The sequence below is a fragment of the Myzus persicae genome, unplaced genomic scaffold (genome assembly GCF_001856785.1).
Source record: "Myzus persicae strain clone G006 unplaced genomic scaffold, MPER_G0061.0, whole genome shotgun sequence".
Lineage (NCBI taxonomy): Eukaryota > Metazoa > Arthropoda > Insecta > Hemiptera > Aphididae > Myzus > Myzus persicae.
The window spans coordinates 30,980-55,695 of NW_019104203.1; the positions used below are offsets into that span (position 1 = coordinate 30,980).

Here is a 24,716-nt window from a genome sequence, read left to right on the forward strand (position 1 = left end):
CCATTGGAAATTTCCCGATTTCCCAATGACCCAATCCGTCCCTGCTTGCAGCCTTTAATTTATAATAATCACAATACCTACTTATTTTAATCATTTATTGGTTATTTTAACTGTACCTATAAAAATTAAATGTAAATTAAAACTGAAATCCCTTTTAGTTATCTTGTGTACCAAATATTTATGGTCTTGTTAAAATAATTAAATTATATACAATTCAAAATAATGCATTAGTTTAAAATCATAATTAACTTTTTAATATTAAAATATGTTGAATCGATTTTAATAAATAATCTTTGTACCTTTGTCATATTCTATTTTGAATTTTCTACACAATTATGATTTAACTCTCTGCTGTTGCTATTGGTTATATATTATTTAACTCAGAGCTTGCGCTAAAGAAATATAAGAGTTGCACATACTGTTTGTTTTACAGAAGTAAAAAAATTTGATGTTCGCTTCGCTCTCACATAATGAATAATACATACTATCATACATATTAATTAATATTATATTATACGTCATAATATATGAATATTAACAATTAAAATAACAATTTCCTTTAATCAAATTTTAAAATGATTTTATATTTTATGACAACCTCTTCATCAGTATCACCACTATCACCACAGTTTTAGAACCGTTGTATGCCCGTAGTTTTAATCTTTTGATAATCATAAATAAATAGGTATTTACTATAACAATGTTTTAATCATAATTTCTAATAATTTCAGAAATCAAAATGTCAAATGGTTACAAGCTCATAGACATAATATAAAATTAATTATTAAAAATTCAAATCATAATATTTTTTATGAACTGCACAACATTAAAACAAGAACTACGCATTTCAATTTAGAACTGCACATTTTATGCACAACTGCACATTAGCGCAAGCTCTGATTTAACTATTACAAATAGTAGAATTGTGGCATAATACCTACACATTGTTTTAAAAATATATTTAAAAAAAAATGTTGGGCTCGAATAGCTAGTAGTAAAATAAAGATACAATGATACGGTAATATATTTTTTAGTCTGTTTCGTTGGTTGCACTGTCTGAGAAATCTCTAGATAATGATATTTGTTCTGTATTTACAATAATTAATATCTATTATCATTTATCACGCAGACTGTTAGATATAGTGCGAAGGAGTTGACGTCGAGTAGTTCACTTATAATTAGTGATTAATAATATTATTAGTTTTTTAAGTATTAAATCATTATTTATAATACATATTTTTTATATACATACAGTATATATATATTATTCGCATATACTTCTTGTTTTTATTGTTAATTTTTAGTAAGTAGTTTTAATAAGTAATAAAAATATATTGATTCTATTGTAAAAAATAAAAATAACTTATATACTGTGCACACTTTTTCAATTTATATATCAATTAAAATTTGTAAACAATTTTTGTTCTGTTAAAACAGGGTAAGACAAATCCAAAATAATTGACATGCATTTTCAATGTCTGACTACTGGAATTATTTGACAAATGCTGATAATAATCGTAAGTAAACAATATAATATTTATTAGGTCTATCCATCTACATATGTGCCTATGTACTATTATTATTATCGCTTTTATTATTAAGTTGTCTCATAGATCACAAAATTTAAAGTCAGATATATAAAATAATATTTTACTTACTACCCACATAATAGAAAATTATCAAAGAATAAACTTTTGGCTTATTAGTAAAAAGTATAACATTTTATGTATGATTAATTTTGATTTTATAATATGGAACAAAAAAAACCTATTTTTTTTTAGTTAACTTCAATAGGTAGGTACTTAATCGGCTCATCTTATATTTTTCTGATAAATTAATTTACATAGATACCTACAAAATTATTTACTTAGCAGGCTCACCCCCATTTTTTTAATTTCATAGGAAATGTATTCATATTCTGACTTTTGAAATTTTGAAATTAGTTAACTAGGTACCTACTTAGTTACTACCCTCTATATTTTTAAATTCTTGAGATTTTTTGTACTGTGTAAGGAGTGTCCTTTTACAATACAGACATCTGTTTTTCTTATAAAAATCCCCTTCTCCCTTTTACCGTAAATTATTTAGTGGATCATTTTTTAAAATATTTTGATTTAACTAATTAAAAATTCAAACCAGGTGATTTTTAATTATTAAAATGTTTGTATTAAGGATAATAGTCCTCAAAAATGGTTTTACAATAATATAAAATAGGTGTAATTATCGGATCTAGTATTTAACATACCTGATTATAATAATAATAATTGTTGACATTTTCAAATTAGTATATCCCCCATATCTTCAAATCCCATTATCATTAGTAGATACATAAAAACTACTCGTTTGAATTTTTGATTTTTATGTCGACAATATCAGGAAAACTATCTGCTAAATTTTTTATAAAATAAAGGGGTTGACATTTGAAAAACAGAAGTTTGCTTTTCCACATGAAACTTCTATTATTAAAGTACCATAGGAAGTTTCAAGAATTGGAAAAAACTGTTTGGGCATGTTTAAAAATTACGAAAATCAGATATTGAATATCTGCATTATTAAAGAAGAAAAATGGTATGACCAATACTGAGAATCTGTAGTCAGATCACTGCTTAGTGAATGTCTATATATATTTAATCAACATTAATGGAACACAATACAATTATTGTATTATAATGGAATTTCAGAAAATAATTAAATTTTAAAATTCTATAATTTGACTATTCATTATTCAATTGTAGGTATTCCAAACTTTTAAATATTTTCTTAGATATACAAAGAAGTAGGATGTTGATTTAATAATTTTCTTATGATTATTATTAGTTATTAAATATGTCTAATAAATAATTGGCAGGTGTTTAAAGCAGCTGCTGATTTCAGAATTGAATAAATAATGTACTTATCATTTTTTTAATCTATTGATTTTTAAATTCATTGAATATTAATACTTATAGTCTTCATAAATAAATATATAAATATAACTAGGTGGGTACTTATAAATGTTATTATTCTATTGTTTAATGTTGCCTTTAATTTAATACAAGTAAGAATGCAGTGTAAAAACTTGGTTATATTTTGATTATCTTATGGAAGATTGGTACACCAACTAGAGATTTAAAATTAATCAAGCGAAATCTATCCATACGACGTTCACACTAAGACTTACCCTTTGCAATGATGTTTTCATTTACGGAACCCAAAATCCAAGTGCTCAGAACACTAAATATCTTGGCTGAACCCTGATAAAAGGTTGACATGGGCCCAGCATATTAAATCAAAAAGAATAAACTTAAACCAACGTCTTTTAAAAAATCTCATCTATAATAACAGATACACTCACACTAGTACCAAACTCCTTATTTATAAATCCTTACTTAAACCCATGTGGAAATATGGACTGCAACTATGGGGAAACTCAAAAAGTCCAATCTAAACAAAATACAAACTTTCCAAAATCTAGCGCTTTGTAAATTATTAAATGCCCATCCTTATGTATCTAATCATACTATTTATTCAGATTTAAAAATGCCTCTAGTGCATGTTGAAGCAAAAATTTATTACAAACGTTTCCACCTCCACTTATTATCTCACCCCAATCCGCTCGCTAGAAATCTCTCTAATCCAACTATCCTCGGAAACCCTCCAAGAAGGTTAAAACGAAAATAGTGCCGTGACTTGCTTGTTATATAAATCAAGTACTAAATAATTAAGCATATTCAAAAAAAAATAATAATTAAAATATACTGCATATTATATATATATATAAAAAAAACGAGCAGAAGTGTCATTAATGGGTGGCTGCTCTCATCAAACGTAACATGTACTATATAATTTATTGTAAACTGTTATTATTATTAATATGTTTTGATACCTTATATATTTATTCAGTATCACATTTACTCGTTGTGCCTAAGGTATAGATTGTAAATTTCTTTTAAAAATATTAAAAAAAAAAATTTTGATTTCACTTAATTTCAAAAATGTCATTCGCTAAATCAATTTGTCTATTGCACTGTATGACACTGCTAATTTTAATTTCAAACATATATTTAATGTATCCAATACTCAATTGAAATGTTTGACTATTGGTTCAATTTTATTGTGACTTATACTTCCTTGAGAAATGCCTTACTCAGCATTTCCACAGATATTGCTGTAAAGAATAAATGAGCAACTACTTGACTTAATATTATTATAAAATTCTATTATTCATATCTATTTAATAAAATACCAAAATAATTATTAAGTATTCAACCATTTACTGGAATTATATTTTACTTTTTCAGTAGCATAACCTAGATATTTTTTTGTGTTCATTGTTTTAATTTTAAACATAGTTAAATTAACATAATTATTGTGTCAAATACTCATTGTATGCTAAACATTCAATAAATTACATTTACAATTATGAATCATATTGTTTTTATTTTAATTTTGAACAATTTATTATCCTTAAAATAAAGTGAGGTATATTACAGTACATTAATCAGATCACTAATTGTAGAATATAAGAACATTTTTAGTGGTTAAAAATAAAATTTTGTGTGTTTCTAAACTAAATAAATAAGAAATATCTCGAGCAATAAAGACTCTTCAAAGACTTGAAGATTATTTGTTATAAGTCTATCATATCCAAATGATTATCACTGCATTTAGAAACAAAGTGTAAATTATAAGAAACAATTTAAAGTTGTTTTTATACTATTTACTTTGTATTAAAATTTTATTCTTATTCAATTATCAAATAAATATGCGAGTAAATATGTAAATAAATGTAAAAAGTTATATAAAACAGTCCCTAATGCTGTTTACAAATATTTAATAATCAATATAACTATGAATATACATAGTTGATGTCTTATGAGTTATGATTAATATGAGAATATTGACAATAGATAGGTATATTATATTCTTAAATTATTAATTTTGTTGTCTTAATCGATCAATTTATAAATAAACAAATTTTGTCATGGAATTTTTAATTTTGTACTCATATTTAACTTTTTATTATAGAATGGAGTTGAGCAATGTTCAACAATTATTACTGATACTAAACCGTATCAAAACAAAAAAAAACATCCTATAAAAACAATTAAGGTAAGATTTTTATTACAAGCTTAGATAGTAGCTATATCATTTAATTTTATGCGTGAAAATATAGCATGATAATTTATAATACCTATTACCTATATTGTATGTATAATGGAATAAATCTTAGTTAGCTTATTATGATACAGAATATAACTGTAGTTAGTTGGATATATTATTCTCATTACAAATAATTCTTTTTTATATTAAGTCTTTGATTATAACTTAAACATAAAAAAGTTTATTTATAGGTATTAATTATTATTTTTAATGTACCTAGTGGGGATTATAAATATTTGTGATAAACATAGTTATTTAAACTAGTTAATCAATATTGCAAGGTGATCATTAAATTGTAATGTTCAATTCTTAGTAGGTAGGTATTTAATGATAAACTGAATGAGTATTCTTTTATCATAGTTGCTTTTAGTTTATGTCTATAATGATAAATGATAATAAATTAATTTATTATGATGTTTTGACTGAACTAATGCATAACAACAAACAAATAAAGTTTAAGAACATCTACAGGTAAATAATAGTCAAGTAATCAAAATGTATCATTTAATAATTAGGCAGGACGGTAGGTAATTTAAGGTAGGATATATACTAACTTTGGAACTTTTTAAATGTGACAATTAAAATTATGATAACTTTTTATAACTTATTAACATTATCATTATTATCAACATAGTAATAAATACATACAAGGTCAATACAATATTCTAATGTTTACTATAATGTTTTCATTAAGTATAATATTTATACTTTATATTTTCAGTACTCATAAAATAAATAAATTTACTTATTAATAATATAAATTCTTTTGATGACATCATTGTATTGATGTATAGTGTTGGTGGTTAAATATTGTAATGTTTATTTGTCTGTTCATCGTAAATCGAATTACAACCATTATTTAATTTATTTCGAATTTTAATTAGTAAAAAATATATCTATTATTGCAAATGCCAAAAAAAAACTGGACGCCGCCGTTGTAACTCGTAGTCGATGTTTGATTAAAATTCATACAGTTATGTTATGATTTATTATCGATTACTATTATTATTCTTATGATAAAAAGTGCACAGACAGAGTGGCGTCTTCGTTGTTATTCTTAATATATAGACAACATGCCATGCACGGCTATAATGTGTATACATGCTAATCTATGCTTAAATTGGATATCCAAATTTACTGGTCAAAAAAATTTTCTTTCCACAACGCAAAAATGTAATGTCCCCCATTTTATAAATTCTATAAGTTAAAAATTGTCTAATTTAATAAACTTTGGTTAGATATAAATTATAATGTATATGCGGATATACCTAGGTATATGTCGTATACTCATACCTATGGATACTTTTATATATTATGTAAATAATAATACCACGTGTATATGTATCAGTTTGTATAATTATATGCCATTGATTTTCATGTTTTTACGATAATTTTTTTCTTCTGTATCGGGTCTTCGTGCATATTGTAATACATTTGTATCACACCACATACGCTATAGTTTACATTGTATAGGTATACTCTTTCAAAGCGTGCAGTCGTTGAACTCACTTGCGTTTATTTTCCTAACCGTCGCGCGTCGCGCTGATGACCAACACGCCACCCACACCTGGCACGTTGTGTTTTCGACCAAGCGGTTGGAAATTGAAACGACCATCTCTCGTTCTCGAAAAACTCTAATAACAATAACATAGCTGTACGCCGTCCTATGTACCTACTTAATATATTATAACATATTATATTAGTAGGTACTGTGCTATTATCGGATAGGTACATAAGGTGTATGAGACACGTCTACGACGGTTCGGATCGTTTGCATTTCGGACGGATGACAGACGCGGCGGCAACCAAATGATAAATCGTGCTGTTCGCCTCGTGCTTCGTGTGGTCGTAATATTATATTACGGGTTAATATTATAGGTACGCGCCAGCGATGGTTGGATTACTATCGACGCGCCGCCAAGGACCCCGACCCCACATCGTAGCCACACTGCCTTAGTTGATTGATTACAACCAAACGACGTGGTGTCGTCGCTCCGCGGTTCGGACCAATGTGTATTTTATACGTATAATATAATTTATTATAATATATTAATATTCCCCTTGTATACTATAATTTATTGTAATATAATTGTTGCTGGGAACTTGATGCACCCTAAAAACGTCAACGCAAAAGTAATTTATAAAAAATGTCCAATTACACTATTTGCTGTTCACCTGTTTAAGTAAAACTACCTTTTCAAAAAAGTACACATTATTCTGTTCGTTGTTGTGAGATATACAAATATATACATACTATCCTATAAATTAGTTTCGGCCCTAATAAAAATATTTTATTGACAGTTATTAATACTGTACAGATGTTATTTTGTCATTGCCATTTGTGCAGCAACTGCCACATATGTTACTCATAATATTTTGTTCTATTCATCCGTTTTGGTCCTGTAGGACCCGATACTTGGGATATCTTTTCTTTTACTTTCGGTATGTTTTATGTAATTTAGTCAATGTTGTACTGTTTCTTTTGAAAGAAGATAACATTCACAGATCTGGAACGTTTATATATTTTTTTTATTAGAATTTTAACAGTCCGTAGTTTATAATATTACTTCTAACAATTTAACAAACAATACCGTTAATATTGCTTGTCTCGTTTGAACGTCGTTGAAGAAATATTTTCAGAATCACATTAGGCATATTATATTATTTTAATAATAATTCGAATTAGTGTAGTGTAGTGCAATGTAATTATTTTCAGCAAATACGATAGAACTATATTATAATTTATAAAGGGTATTTGGTGATGTATATAACTTGCTTATAGCTATGTGTCCGACTTCTTGTATGAATAACGTCATAATTTAACAGGTTCCGTATACAGTATAAGCATAAATATAATCGAGAAGCTTTAACTTAATATCACGATTGCGTTATACCAGTTTTTCCTTGCAGTGCGCCGCCGTCGCGGTCTCCTTATAGTATGGCTATAATGCCGCGGTAGGAGTGGTAGAGTTAATGTCCAGTTGTTTTTCTCTTTCTCTTCTATAGAATCGGTGGTCATTATATTATTATACGCCTACGTATTTAATGTGTTGCATTCATCAAGAAAGTATCGTATATACTTATCGCACTGGCTATTAATATTTTTTTAAATCTTTCGGATATTTCGATAAAACTTGACAGTTGATAAGAGCTCATATACCACTCGCTAGTGTCCTATCTTTTAATTGGGCCACTATATAAATGGTCAGAGTCCTTTTTGTATAAGACTAACCGAAAACAGTTGTGTTGGTGCACTATACTATTTTATATCGTTTCTTCTCAGTTTTCAACCTTCATATTATATACCTTACAATATTAATATGTTATCTAATGTATGATATTATATAGTTGAGAAAAAACGCGATTTATCTTATTTTAAAATATTATATTAGTTGTATAATGTTTTACATGTTTTATTACTTCTTGATAATTGTATATTATAATCTTAGTTGTATTTTAAATAAATGTCGGTTTTGAACCATAGTATATAGGAGTTATAAATGTGCTCGATTTAGTTAATCCAAGAAACTATATTCAGTTTATGTTTGTTTTCCGGAAGTGTGCATGTTCTTCGCTGTATTCTATTAAATTTTTTTAGTTGTGGGTTATAAATTAAATTTAAAAAAGGATATTTTTCGTGTCTTGTTCAGGACAAATAAAATAGATTCTGTTATACTAAAGTGATATCGACAAAGAATAAAAACAAGTAAGAAAATTAATAATACGTTTTAAAAAATATTCTTATGAGATAGTTAGTGTAATATTTGTTTAATAATCACTTAAAGTTTTAACTTAATTCAAATAGCTGCTGTATCAGTGTACTGTGTTGTTCTATTTTTGTTTTTATTTAAAATATCTTTTTAGAAATTATTCGTAAATATCTGCCAACAAATGTTATTCCAGTATAATATTATTATTTTCAAACTAGAATCTACAAATTATATATACATTGCATTTGAAATATATATATATATTTACGACTCTAGGAATTTAGCAAAAATAAAAAAATGTTTTCATACAAACTGTAAGTACGAGTTAAACAGTAATAATAGGAAAAGTATAAGGTATTATTTTTAAAGAAATTCTAGGGATTATACATTTGCAGCTCGAAGCATGCATGAGTAAGATATGGTCGTACTAGTAAGGTACGTTTGGTATAGTTATGACTACATTTTATAGGAGTGAGATGGAGTTATTCGAAATAAAACGTTAAAAAAGTGAGTACCGCTCTATTATACTACACGGGAGTCGATTGGATCACTAATGGTTGTGTTAGGTAAATTTGAATTAAATGTTATAAAATCATTGTATGTAAAAAACGATTCTGAGCGAAAACGGTCTGTCAGCCTATATTATTAAGTATATTTTATAATACCTATTATTGTTATTAAAATAATTCATTTTAATAAACTTAAATTTTAAATTTTATACCTAATTATAAATTGCAAAATTTAAATAAAAGCATTACTTAAAAAAAAAAAATTAGATGAATCAACCAGTATATTACTATATCAATAAATGCATATTAATTTATATATTTATGTACTTACGAAGAATGTACTAAAATTTAAAATTGTTCAAAGTTTAACTACGATAAATAAGTTTAATCACAATAGTTCAACTAGAATGAATTAGGTATTATAAAAATAATATCAAACTCATTTATTAAAATACATTAGCATATTGCACCGTCGTTTGTAGAAGTTGTGTTGCTCATTCACATAATATAATGTATTATGGTAGCCGGTAGGTATATTAAAAATAATAATCTTGGTGGAATTTTACATAAGATATTTTTGAACTAAAAGTTTCGAGTGCGCGTGCCAATTTAAACTTCCAAATGTAATAAATTCTTTGTAATATTTTATTATTATTTTTTGTATAATGTAGGTATAATATACCTATACTATTCCAAATTTCAATCATATTCATCATTTTAAGAATTGTTCAACTGTTTAATATAACACCTTGCTGTTGGTTGATTAATGAGTCTATTATGTATTGATACAGTGAATGATCTTCGTTTAATGGCCCATTGATTCGTGGTTAAAATATCTCGTTGTTACTAATGAAAAAATTATGTTTATTTCTGCTCGAATAAAATTGTTGGAGTGAAATGCTCGAAAGTTTGACTCCGTAATTTATTCGTCGATGTATCAGAGTATTCGTGATGTACAAATAAAACTATCAACATATAGCTGGTGAAATGTTTTATACATAGGAAGTTAATTAAAATTTAAACAAATAATATTATATAATATATATATTATATATGCATAAGAATAGTTAGAACTGGTTTCTCTACACGAACTTTCCGCATATACCTATCTGCGATTCGTTTAGTATAGACGAGTGTTGTTCAAGTATGTACGCAATTTCTCTATATTATATTTAATAGTAATTTACTGCCCCGGATAATACGCGTAGTTAAGTAGTCGATGCCGCTTACGCGATCAAACAAGTTAGATTTATTTTATCGGTTAAATGATTTAAAATGACGTATCTATGATTTGTATTACCATTGATTTTTATTCTAAAATCAATGGTATTACTATAATAGATCCACGTCTCAAGATGTTGATGGCATTTGAATATTCTTCTACTTTTTGAATGTTCAACATAGTGATTTTGTTTATGTACTGCAACAGTTTATTTTCATTGTATTGGAAATTAGAATCTATTCTAATCGACGTTAACGACGTTTTGGTTTGTATTTTTTGAATTCTACGGTCTTAAGAACAAATATTCTGGAGGATTTTTCTACATAGGGAATCTTTGTTTGGTAGATTCTTTGCGTTTGATTATATTATATATTATTGTATAGATATCTGTAAGCGATAAGCGTGAGTATTAATACGAGTGAGCTGGTCTTCTTCTATCGGAACACAACGGAGATGTTATTCGTGATGGCAATGAGTAAAGAGGAGAAGTTAGATGGAGAGGTACGGTTGGACTGAGAAAAAGAAGAAAACAAAACAACGGTACTTTCTATAAGAAATAAAGATCCGTGTGTTTATTATATATGTGTTCGTGTGTGCGGGTGGATGAGGAGGTAGGTCGCCGGTGGAAAGTGGTGGCGGTGGAGGCGGCGCGGCGGTCTCCCAGTAAGCCACGGCGGCGGCAGTCGTGTACACCGCACACAAACACAACCGGTTTGCCGCCGCCGTCGAAGAATTCTTCGCGCGAATCCAATCCTGTAATGGTCGTGCATGCCCGAGGGGGTGTCGACCGGCGGCGTCGTCGATCGTCGGGAAAAACTCATCGCTCGGGCGAAATTCATACCGCTGCAGTCCGCGGACGTACCCGCGCCGTGTACCTACACGGATTATTTATTTGTCGCCAAACGGTCGGCTGTCGTGCGACAAGTCTAGTGTCCGTGACCGGTTTAATAGTGTTTCGCCAACGAATAATACTACCTAGTAAAGTGACATCGAATTAGGTTTGTTTGTACTTTTTTTTAAAAAATAAATTTCAAACCGCCGGTGTTATTGTCGAATAATAGTACGTAATTATTGTTATTAGTTATTTCACATCATCATACTCTATAACCTGGTATATATAATGTCGTGTGGCTGATTTTTCTTTTGGTTGTATGCAATGGTACCCACTGGGATTTTTTAAATGAACCAAACAATCAGTGTGTAGTAATGCAAATATGTGGTTACCTATGTATGTATCACAAAAATTTAACTTTGCGCCCACTGAGCTGATTTTCTGCTGGCGCCTCTGGTTGTATGTGCAAACAAACATTGTGCTAGATATAAGTATAAAACTAATAACATTTTGTAACTTCCGACATTTGAGACTTGTCATATACTTAGTTTGGTTCGGCTATACACAGTAGCCAGTAGGTTTAATATTCAAATTATCTTGCGAAGTTATCAATGCTGATATTAATTATTATTTTATATACTGTAGGACTGTGAATGTATTGATTTTTCAAATCGAAAAATTTCATTATGTATTAAAAATAAGTGGAATACGAATTTGATTTAAGACATTATCATTCGAAATAATTAATACCAGTATTAAATAAATTTAATTTTGCATCTTTTAGACGTCGACACGTAGTGTATTATAAATATAAATTCATATAATATTATAAGTCTTTATGTGTTCTTATTCCATATTTGAGAAAAAATTGTTGATTTGGCTTTATATACTATCATATAATTTTATAACATAAAACGCTTATCAATTATAAAATATATTATACAATTTTTCAAAAAAAATGTTTTTCGTATTTTACATTTATTTAAATACCTTTTATTATTTTATTAAATTACTTGCATATTATTTATCTTTAAAATCATAAACATATACATATTGTGAATTTTTTTTGCAAGGTTATTTTGCATATTTTTTAATTTTTGGTTTATACTAATTTCATATTTCCCTGTTTTTGAGTGCATAAGTACATGCATACATTTAACGTATTTTTACGGGATTAAATGTACTGTTCTGGTTATATTATCTGTTTGATTGGTGCCAAAATTAACACTACTTAAGGTGTTCGACTGTGTTAGTGAAATACTTAAATACTTGTTAACAATTGTACTAATTGTCCTCTCACATATGCGAATAGATTTCAAATATATTTACTATTCAGAAATCAGAGCAGCGTTATGAAGTCTATTTAGTGTTTATGAGCGCTATCTGATTTTCTGAGTATCTGACTAGGGGCTTTGATCAGGTAAAAGTTAATTTTGTTATTCAATTTGTTGGTTGTTGGACTTGTGTTTATAACTTGTCGTTATAAACGATATTATACAACTATTACCCATTAGTGCATCATCGCCTTGGCCTTTGAGGCACTTTTAAAAAACCACGAAAATTAAAGTCACGGGACCTCGGGGACACATCAAATTGATGTATCGTGGATCTAAATCCTACACTTAGAAGCAATAGTATAGTTTTATTCAATCGATCTTAATACGTAGATATAACCACATAGTAATCATTTGGCGTTCGCCCTAAAATAAAAATAAAAATAATGTTGCCGAAGTTTTTTGAAAAAAATATACTTTGTAGTCATGCTTATCGTGTTCTACAATATAATACGTACCTTACTAAAATACTTGTTTTCTGTTCCTTTGTCCGTTTATATATACGGTATATAAACAATGAGCATTGTTAAACCTTACGATATATATGTTAAACGAAGTTATAAATAAAGTGAACTACTATTATTGCTACAGCAATAACTTCTTGTTTGCATACGTTTTACACATACACAAATTAGGAAATATTTGAAATTTAGGTGGTAACATTGTAACGCAATAATTTATTATTACACTCTTGATCGTTCAACATGGCCCGACCAATAGTATTCCAAATGGCAAATACTGAAATAACTATGTAAATTATCAAATATATGTACGTTTGAACCGTTTGATGTACGAATACATTTTTCTCCATTAATGTGTATTATAAAATATAAACTTACCTATTACTCCAATCTAACATCTTGTTTTTAACCTATTTAATATGACATTTTAGTTTCCCCTTGTCATATATATATTATTTATGCCTAAACAATAGAACGGTTGTTGACTCCCGGTACCTCATATTATGTTAATTTTGCAGCGTGAATTTGAATAATTTAAACTGTTTTCTATTTTGAATATTTTTTTGTCTCAGACGACCCCCCTTATAAATAAGTACATAGGTATAATATAAGATTTGCATAAATTTGCAGAGGGGTCTTTATTAATTTTATTGCCACAATGTATCTTTAGTTTTATAATGTATACAATATGTATTAGTTACGTTATGTAAATATTAATACGACTATAATAATATGTGCATTGTGCCGTGTATTGTAAATGAAGCGGATTTTAAAACTATACATTAAATGAGCAGAACATATGTTATTTCACGAGGCTATACCTAAATCAATAACTGCAAAAACTTAAAACCTCCAATAGTACAATAGGTACCATATTATTTCGTAATAATGGACGTGATAGTAACGTTACTGAAATATTTAATGCATTTTGATGTGTTTTGTTCGTCTGTACCACCCGAATACAATACATCTCGTACAATAATGTATTGATGGCTCATTAAAATATTTTAATATTATTCATCAATTGTTTAAATTTTTAAGACACTAATTAATTATTTCATATCATGAATTATCCTTTTTCGCTGTTGAAAAATGTAATTATTTGATTTGAAATATTTCCGATTAATCTATATGTACGAATAACTATATATTACGTTTGAACAGTTGTATGAAGTTCTTGTATTTACAATAATATGCTCATTACAGAATAAATAAACAAAATCAAAATATAGTAATACATATATTATTGTTTATCGTATTAAATGGATTTTGTACTTATTGCGTCGTTGGTCGTTTTATCACGTCGAGATCGATTTATATACGATGAAAATACATGTTGAAATACTTCAATTTTTTTGAACATATATTATGAATGATTTAAATTGTGAAGCTTAAAAAACATAGATTGATTTTAGGCAAATATAATTTCATAAGAAAAGAAAGTTTTTTTAACCTAACTTGAATCATATTATATTGAGTACTTATTAAATAATTAAACGGTCATATTATATAGATGGTCTACAATTTTTTAATAACGTATTGATAATATAATATTTTACTATTTACCGTGGTCGGTGTATGTTGAAAAATATACTTTATTTTTGTATTCGATAGAATATTATGCGTAGTTTATTATGTTGTTTATCAGGTAAAATCCGATGGTATTAATTATAATTCGAATTGCCCGAATGATGTTATATCCAAAATATGATGTAATCCATTTGATAATATAGTTTAACTATTTATATTTTCCATACCAATTGGCGTTTATATCATATGCGTATATAATTTAAATCACTATCTTAATTCTTAATGGTAGTTATTAAAGTTTAAATACAAACATAAGCGTACGTAGTATCGGTTTACATAATATTGTTGAAGTTGATTTATTAGGAATAAATACATTAATTTTTTCTAGAGTCTACTGATTTCCTTTATTGAATTGAATTTATAGATATTCATAAACGTAAAATGCTATTTTTACATATTATTTTTGATTCTGAAAAGCGATGAATGTATAATTTATTGATCTTATTATGTTATTTTAGACACGTAAAGACACTTTTTATGTAGTAGAAAAATGCTTCAATGTTCAATATTGAGGGTGGTTTCTGGTAGCAAAATTGATCCAGTTTGCTGGTTAAAAGTAAACATTTCCAGTATTTTTCAAAATATGCTATTATTGGGAAAACAATTTTTGTTGTAATAAAAATACCAAATCATAGAGATTTTAAATTTTCTAAATATTTTGGAGCTTTTTGAACTATTTATACTAAAACATTTTAAATGTTCGAATTTTTTCGATTTATGTCGATAAGTTCATTTATTTATTATTTAGTTCAAAAAACTTCATAAGTTGCACTGATTGGTATTTAAAAAAAAATTAGAGTAAAGCCACTTTTAAAAAAAGATCGAAAATCTAGTTACAATTTTTTATATAAGGGTTTAAATTTCAAATCTTTACAAATCGTTAAAACCTTGAAAATGTTCGTGTTAAGAATTCATACAATTTGAATTTGAGTAGCTATACTTCATGTTTGAAAATGTTATATAAGGATCCAATAATAAGTATCAAAGATACGTCATATTGTTATGTACAATTTTTTTTATAGATATTTGATATTCAAATGTCGATGAATGGAATGTTTAAAACATTTTTTGCTTAACGATTTTAGTTATTTTGTTGTAACACTAGTAGTGACTTCAAACTTTTCGTTACGACAATGAAATGTTCAAAATATTTAGACAAATTTTAAACTATTTATGCCAAGGAACCTATTTATACTTTAAACACATATTTACACATTCCTAAATTGAATAAAATTAAAATTATTTTTAAATTTTACTTACTTAATATCTTTAATACTTTATTAAATTTATATCTATTAGAAAAAAAAATCATATATATAATATATATATGATTGTTATTATTTTTCTTTTATTATTTAATTATTCTCACAATATAAAAATGTTTTTATTAATATAATATGTTTAATATATGGTTTTCAATATTTTATAGTTTTGTAACCCTTAATATTAGGTTTAAAAAATTGAGAAACGTTGAATCGGTCAATATCTCGTTGGTTGGAACAGATATTGGTTTAAAATATGAAGAAAAGTATTTAAACTATTGAGAGGCATGTAAAATAATATATAATAATATAATATAAAATATACTAATCGTATACGTTAAACCTATGTGATATATTAATATATATGATATTATCATTAGTAAATGAAAACTCTTCTAGTGATTATCTATTCTTGTTGTTAACTCATTCCGGTGGCCGGTAATATAGCGAGTACCTAATCTAAAGGTCGATTTTTTTTATAGCCCTTATCTTTTTTTAGGAAAAGGGGCATCACATATACCTATGTATTTTATTAATATTTTGATTTTAATTATGTACTATTCAAAATACAATTTCTATATTTATGTTATTCGATTTTCTACTGTTTAATATAAAAAGTTATGTAACGTTTAAGCGAAACATTCAATTAAAAGGAAAAATCAATTATTGTTATATTAAATGTATTTATTCATTCGATATTATTTATTTATATTATTATAATAAAGTATTGGAGTTACTTAAATCACATTTGTACAAACAAATATAATATAGAAATTATAGTTGTGCCGTAGTTTAATATAGTTTTAAAATATGGAAATGTGTTTAAATGCTTGTACCTATATTTTAAGCAAGTTTTGTCATTTTGTTTTAGAATTTAAAATCGAAAAGTTAGTAACTTATAATTGAAAAGCTATAATAACCAAAAAAAAGAGTATAATTTTTTAAGGCAAATGGACGTTGTTATGTAGAATTTTTTTTTATTAATTAAATACGATATTATAATGATCTATAAAAAAGAAAAATGGCATAACTAATAACATAATCTATAAAGGTTTTTTTTAAAATCAATATCTAATTTTTTGTACTAATTGTTACGTAACTAAAAAATAATCAAAGTAATAATAATTTATACGAAAACCAATTTGTCTTTGTAATTTATTTTTCATTGTTAGTTTATAGTATAGATTAATGGGTTGAAATAACTTTGGATATTACATTATTATTCAATCAAATGGACAATATGTTTTGATTTGTACGCAATACACAGAATCGTATTTATATGTCTTTTCGAATGTTTCATTATCTTGAGAATAATGTATAATGAGAACAAAATATGGCATATACCTAACCTATACAATGTATTTTAAGTTCTTAAACTAGTTCGATTCCTCCATGTATTGTGAGAAAGGAGTATTACTCACACATAAACAAAAATCATACTTTGAAAAATGACAATTACGAGTGAAAGTATCCAAAAAACTATACAAATTGAAGTAAAAAACAGTTATTTATATGTATGTGACTAAAAGTCGAATTTTCTGGTAATATTATTATCATGATCATCACAAATATATGAGAATAATATTGTGTTCTATTTATACGCTAACAGATATACGTAATATTTCATTAGGTGCATATTCTAAAAAACACATTATATTATATTTTTACAGGTGTACATTACTTGCGTTTCGAATATTATGTATAATTTCTTCCCTATTTGAGTGTGTTAACTTGAAATAGAGTCAAGTACATAGATTGCGTCTCTGGCTGCATATTTGTATTTATATTTGTTAGTAGTTCATTAAATAATCTATAATTTTAACCTATTTAAATTTATAATTAAATACCTATTCAATACTCGTTATTTAATATTAGTACCTAACTAAAAGTAAAATAATATGTTTTTTGTATAATATAAATATGACTATTTGTCTTATTGTTTTTAAACATAAAATGTTATTACATTGGATTAACGTAGCTTAACTTAATTCTAAATTTAAATTATTTCCTAAATATACTAGTATCTTATTTTACAAATGTTAGGAGCGGTAAAAGCTGGTTTATATTGAACCACTGAATAAGATAACTTTAAAGCTGACTATAGTTTAAATAGTTGTCAAGAAAAAGATCTTGCACTTAAAAAACCAAAATGAGAAACAACCCCTTTATATTTTATAATCTATAAAGAGAAAAAAACAATCAAATACTAGGTAATATACTAAAAATCGATAAATGTGTAATCACTAAACATATATTATGATATCTACTTAATATAACTTAATTATTATTACGAAATTCTTTTGCACTGATCTGCATTACTATTATCACTACTTTATTATTATTATTTATCTACTATTTGCATATTATGTAGACTAAACTATGGTCTACGGTAAGCCTACAAAGACTTGTAGGGGCTGCTAATTTGAATAAAAATATCAAATCTTTATAATCATTTTTACTAATTTGCTCGTTTTCTGCAGGATGGTGTTACTGGTGCGAGGCGTAGTTCAGGACGAACCACCACCGGACACGAGGACTCTATACCTCAACCATCCAGTACTCCGAGATTCCGCATCACAACTGCTCACCATCTCCACAAAAGTCGTCGGGCCTATAGGGCTCCTTTACGTGTGTCAACGGGAGATGGCCGTGACCGTGCCGCATGACAGTACGTATACTTGTATTATTATACAATAATATGGTATTCACATGTTTAATCGTGTCGGGGGGGGGGGGGGAGTGGTTAAATGTTTTTTAATTATATTTATTTGTTTCAATATTGGGGATAATAGCGCTTGTATTATAATAATGTAATGATATCGTTAACGGTGTATTAATAATGAAAATTTATTGTAATTATATTGGTTCCGAGTTTTTATAACGACTTCGCTGCCCGGTCCTATCTTGGAATATATAAAGATCAGAGGTGAGATCCTCGTAATAATACGTTATTGTGCGTGTGCAACACAATTATATCTTCGATACTTAATAATTAGTATAGCTTTACGTCCATACGTACTGAATTGAGCACCTGCTTCATATAATTACTTCCCATTTCGCTAGCTAGTATTTCCAATTTCGGTTTTCATTCTCTGGCTGACAGAAAAATAAAAATTAGCTTGACATTAACCCATTACTACGTGAGAATTTTCATACCTACCTAAAAATAGTAAATATTCGTTTCTCCTTATCTCTTGAACCGTGTTATGAATTTTAAAGTCACCTTTTTTTTTACTTATAAGCTCTGTGGGTAAATCCCTTATCTATCAGTCATCGACTGCTTAGATGCCAATGAGTGCCAACCTCTCCTTCTGGTATTATACGTATAATAAAGATTTATATACACAGTCTTACTTTGAAATATCTGTCCGTATTTTGAATGATAATTAAATACTCGTTCATATAGCCATACTATAGGGCAGCGATTTGGAAATATAACCGTATAATTTATTATAAATAGGTGCCTACCTAATAAAGTAATAACTAATAACCTATTTAGTATGTTGATGAGTATAATAATAACCACCTAACGTTCAATATTTTTGATTATTTTACTTTATCGTACATTTATTTTATTATGAGTAGTTCATACGACTTTCAACCCTCCCCCACCTTCCCACTTAAAAAAGCTGAACATGCCACTGATCGATTTAATGAAAACAGTCTAGTACTTATTGTACATTGATTTATATTTATGATTTATGACGTAATACTACTATACTAATACATTTATTTAATGTTTATAGAAAACGTGTCGATCATTGGTTCCGACGATGTTACCACTTGCATCATTCTCGTACTCCGACATACCGGTAAGTTTATTTTGTATTAATAGTTATTAAATTAATACATAACAAATGTTAATGTTTATATCGTATCCGTATATATGTATTTTTTAAGCACTATAAAATAGGTACTTTAAATCCATAACGATATGCCTCACCTAAAACTCTTTAGTTTCAACGGTTAATGAGTCCTTCAATATTAATGAAACATTTTTCATTGTAAAATAATTTGGTGAATTTCAAAATGTAATATTGACATTTCTTATGATTTAAAATAATTTCAAGTCTTATGCGTGGTATAATTTTTATTATATTTTGAGTTTATTGGTTAAAAAAAAAACAAAATATTTGCTAGACACGCTCATAAAAATCTTGATTATCTTAATTATGTAAGTCGAGCACTGCTTCTAAATGCACATATATAAAATACGTTTAAAATGGTTTTCAAATGCAGTCCTAGTTGCTCTCTAGGGTCTAATATGAGTATTCAGTATATAAATCATTAGAATGTTATAGTTCTCTAATTTTTTAAATATACGTTTTGGTAATATAAGCGCATGTTGCGTACTTATATTTACTTACCTATGTTATATACTATTTTGAATAGTCTATTGTATTCGCCGTATACGTATATTTGTAGTTTTAGGTTAGTTTAATTAGGGTACCTATATAGACATGGCGGCACTGATGCCCAAACAATATGCGAAATTCGAAAACCGATTATTTTCAAACACCATGTCATATAATTATACCTATACGCTTTTATATTATTATTAAATATTTCTCTGCCGTACCCATAACTCTATAATTCGGAGGTTCCCAAACTTTGTTTTTCGCGTACCACTGTTTGAAAATAGAACTGTTCAAAATATCAATACATTTAATTATATATTTAAATGCTAAGGCAGTAAAATAATTTATTACGTTATACGTTTTTATTATCTACGTTGTGCAAGGTGTGTGTCAACAATAATAAGTACGACTTCTTGACGTACTTTCCGTGACTCGGGATAACAATTAATAACAATAATATTAATTTACACAAAATATAGACAAATATAAGATCCATCACAAACATCCAATAAATAAATAATATTTTCCGTACTATCATATGGATTTTGCTTAGTCCTTATCCTTCTGTTTAACACTAGTGGTATGCTTACCACAGTTTGGGAACCTCTGCCTAACCTTTATATGTATGTCGTATAGATGTATACTGTATAGTGTCTATACATCGTATATATATAACACAGTAGTCATGTAAAAATCGTGGCTTCTAACTAATTTATTTTGTAACTATATTTAATAAATGATCGAGTGTTACCGCTGGGTTGCTACTCACCTCACGCATTCACAACAATTGTATTTCAGCCCATATGCTTATTGTAACCTTTATTGCAGATTGTATATATTCTAATAAATGTTAAAAAAAATAAAAATATTTAATAAATAATAAAACTGTCATAATAAATTATAACAATCTAAATAATATCTAAGTAAGTTAAGATTACCTTTTATTAAAATAATTAAATATCTATAATAGATATATAATAAGCAACAAAGCATTGTATACTCACTATATAATTGATTGAAACATGGTGATTTTTTTCTTTCACAACCAAACATTCACAATTATGTACCCTGATAATTCTTTGAGCTTGATATGTCTGCACTATAACATATAATTGATAGTTTTTTCGGGAATGTTTACACATATCATGTTTAGGTTCCGGTGCTGTGGGATTTGCTCATCTAGACGGTTCGTGTACCGAGGAATGTGTGGTGAACATGGTGCACAGGATCCAAGAGCTGTCCATGGGATTCCCAGACGGTCGACTGGAAATGTCTCTGATTGGCGGATTCACTCATGTATTGCGTTATGGCGAACAAGTGTTTTATAGTCTGATGGGTAAATGTCGTAACCGTTATTTTCCAACCGAAAAGTCGGTATAAATCAACGCAATACATAATAATAATACTATTATATCTCGCACTCGTGCGTACATATATAACAGTTGCTGTTCACAAACATCAAACCGAAATCGAACTTGTGCTCGCGTGTGTTGGAGAACTCAACACCATAATGCGGAACAACGTCCACTGGCCGTTGCTTTACGGAGCGGGTAATGTTTTTTTTAAATAATAATATTTTTGTTCTTTAAATACGATTTTAATGTTAATTCTGTGCCCGTGCCCCTTATACAGGAGTTATGGTCAAGAGCGGTGAAGTGTTTCCGGCCAACTTTCCTGACAAAGGACCCGAACAACCTCTGAGATTAGCTCGGCTGTTCACAGGCCTGCAACCGGTACATATAAATATACGTGTATAATATTATGTATTATAATTTGAAATTATTCTTTTCGTTAAATTTATATGTTTGAAAATATACACACATATATACGTATATATTTTTTTCACACAATTTGAAGCCATTACAAGTTACAACACTACATTTTGTTGTATTTTTTTAAAATTTTTAATTAGTTTTAATGACAACATACATTTTTAATTTCATTCTCTTATAGTCACAACCGTGGTATAACGTTATATGTTTTCTTAACACATAAATAGGTGTTGGACGTGTACGACTGTAGCTTGGGTCTCTTGAGAATCGGACCGTTCAACTACGAGCCCATGAGAAGTGTCGACTTGTGGCTCCAGCAGTCCGATGAATTCATCCTGCAAGCTTTGTCGACTACGCCCGACGTAGAACCACCGCACACAGTCATGGCCGTAAGAATACAATTACATGCCCAATATATTATTTTAATACTTGTACACCGTATTCTCCGTATTTAGAAATTCAAAGCTTGATAGTTGTTGTGTATGAATAATAATAATGTATAACAATATACTATTTGTTATTGAATACGACTAGGAAAATACTAAAATATTAATATATTTATGGAAAAACGTATTATTTTGTCTTTTGGCCGAATATTCATGGACAAATGTATTTCTAAAATATGGTTTCTAGTTTTAGAAATTTACATACCTAGTTTTTGATAAAACAATCAAATATATGTCGGGGTCTGCGTTTTACATTTTATTCCTATAATACAAGTTACTGTAACACACACATGACTTTTGCATTTGAATATAATTAATTAAAATATAGTATTCATATTTTTATTATTGTTTTATTTCAGATACGAGCCTCTCTAAAATACGTCCAAGATCATCCGTTTCCAGCGGTTACGGTGTTCAGGGATAATCGACCGTTATACTACAGACGAGATGAACACTCTGGCACGTGGACTCCATTTCGCTATTAAAGAAATAGGAACCTCTAACTCGACAATCTAACGATACAACGAAAGTGCCAAATCAATGTTTGTACGGCGTCGACGATTTGGTAACATTCAAATTTAAAATATCATTGACAAAAAATTACAAGTGTTAGTTTTTTTAATATTAACTATTATTATTATTTATAGAACATTCCATTTCGTTTTGCCCTAATATTGTGTTTTATAAGCTGTTCATTTTTATTGTTTTATTTGTAAGTGCCTTTATAGTTAAATTCAATTTTTTTAAAGCTGTTTTTATAATTTTTAGAAGCTAATGGAGAACTTGAGAACACTTAAATAAATTATTATAATATGTATTAAGTTTCAACTGTGGTAATATTATATTTTATGTTGTACGATGAAATAATCAAAAAAAAAAAAAAAATACAATGTTGATTTATTTTTTTAACAATTGTTTCATACATGTGAATTTTAATCAAAATGAATGTTAAGACACTGTACAATAACTATTATATTTTTTTATCATAATTTATTTTGCAAGTGTCATTCTTTTAGTTGTATTATTGTAATATTGTCATTGGCAACTCAATACAACATATTTGTATGTTGTAATTATATAAAGTCATTAACTCATACCTGTATAGTATATACCTGCAGAGCTTGGAAATGAAATTTAAAATACTGGTATTTGCACAGGAACATTACGAAGATATTTTAACCTTAACTGGTACCGATATTTGTTGGTATAGAATTTTTCTGGTTCCATATTATTCAGCTAATTTATTTATTAAGGTAATAATAATAATTGGTTCATTGAATTTCATTGTTAGTGTATAAAAAACACCAGATACCTAAGTATTAAGGACCACATTGCATGTGTTGTCTCCGTCTAACACACGTACGACATAACACATTTTCGTTCACTAGTTTTGATATTAGAGTGAATTGACATATTATCAAACTTTTAGGTAAGAACGTTATCTGTGTTCTCTCGTTTGTTTTTTACGATATTTTAATTTTAATTTTTTAAATGAATTATGATTTGTGAATATGTAAAATATTAATATTTGAAAATGCTTTTAAATCAATTAACTAACTATATTATTACAATTCATAGTTTCAATGCACTTATGAAGAGATGAAGTTTTTCTATTCATAGCATTTACTATTAATTTAATAATATATCTTCCTTGAAAATGACTATGCAAATATTAGCTATACGCCCACACAACTGTCAGAAACCGAGACATTCTCAACATTTAATTTTGGATACTATCCAGTCTTAGTATTATGAGCTATCTCATTCAATTTATCATTTAAACTCATTTTTAAGCTTATAATTATACTATTTGTATGAAACAATAATTTGTCAACACTAAAATCACAACTAAAACTACTTTTTTGTTGTTAACTATTTGTTCCCACTAAAACCATTTTAAAAATAATAAACGTTTATTTTGGGGAAAAAAATCATGTTTCTTCTACTAATGTGGAGAGAGGAAAATTTGAAGTACGAAAGCATGTTTTCGGTAAGGAAAATTGCAAATTTATATCCATCATCATGACGTGCTGCTCTGGCAGCGTTCAAGAATGGTGTTCATACCATTATCCCTAGCA

The 24,716-nt window shown here is 27.6% G+C and overlaps 1 protein-coding gene across 3 annotated transcripts; it reads left to right on the forward strand.

The window, feature by feature from the left end:
• Positions 1-1,117: 1,117 nt before the first annotated feature.
• LOC111039955 (protein N-terminal asparagine amidohydrolase) lies at positions 1,118-23,263 on the forward strand. Of its 3 annotated transcripts, XM_022323627.1 has the most exons (10): positions 1,118-1,303; positions 1,438-1,517; positions 5,008-5,091; positions 18,543-18,730; positions 19,809-19,874; positions 21,574-21,756; positions 21,863-21,970; positions 22,053-22,153; positions 22,420-22,581; positions 22,998-23,263. In XM_022323627.1, the coding sequence occupies exons 4-10, from the start codon at positions 18,544-18,546 to the stop codon at positions 23,121-23,123; spliced, it is 933 nt and encodes a 310-aa protein (XP_022179319.1). In that variant the 5' UTR covers positions 1,118-1,303; positions 1,438-1,517; positions 5,008-5,091; position 18,543; the 3' UTR covers positions 23,124-23,263. The 3 variants fall into 3 exon arrangements, with proteins under 3 accessions (XP_022179319.1, XP_022179320.1, XP_022179321.1); XM_022323628.1 differs by lacking the exons at positions 1,118-1,303; positions 1,438-1,517; positions 5,008-5,091 and adding an exon at positions 11,374-11,581; XM_022323629.1 differs by lacking the exons at positions 1,118-1,303; positions 1,438-1,517; positions 5,008-5,091 and adding an exon at positions 11,622-11,643.
• The last annotated feature ends 1,453 nt before the right edge of the window (positions 23,264-24,716 follow it).

What these genes read in the sequence shown, in the direction of transcription:
- LOC111039955 (XM_022323627.1), top strand. Translation starts at nt 18,544, where the DNA reads ATGGTGTTACTGGTGCGAGGCGTAGTTCAGGACGAACCACCACCGGAC. An exon ending in TCTCGTACTCCGACATACCG is followed by an intron (nt 19,875 to 21,573) that starts GTAAGTTTATTT and finishes TATCATGTTTAG; the next exon opens with GTTCCGGTGCTGTGGGATTT. An exon ending in TGTTCACAGGCCTGCAACCG is followed by an intron (nt 22,154 to 22,419) that starts GTACATATAAAT and finishes ACACATAAATAG; the next exon opens with GTGTTGGACGTGTACGACTG.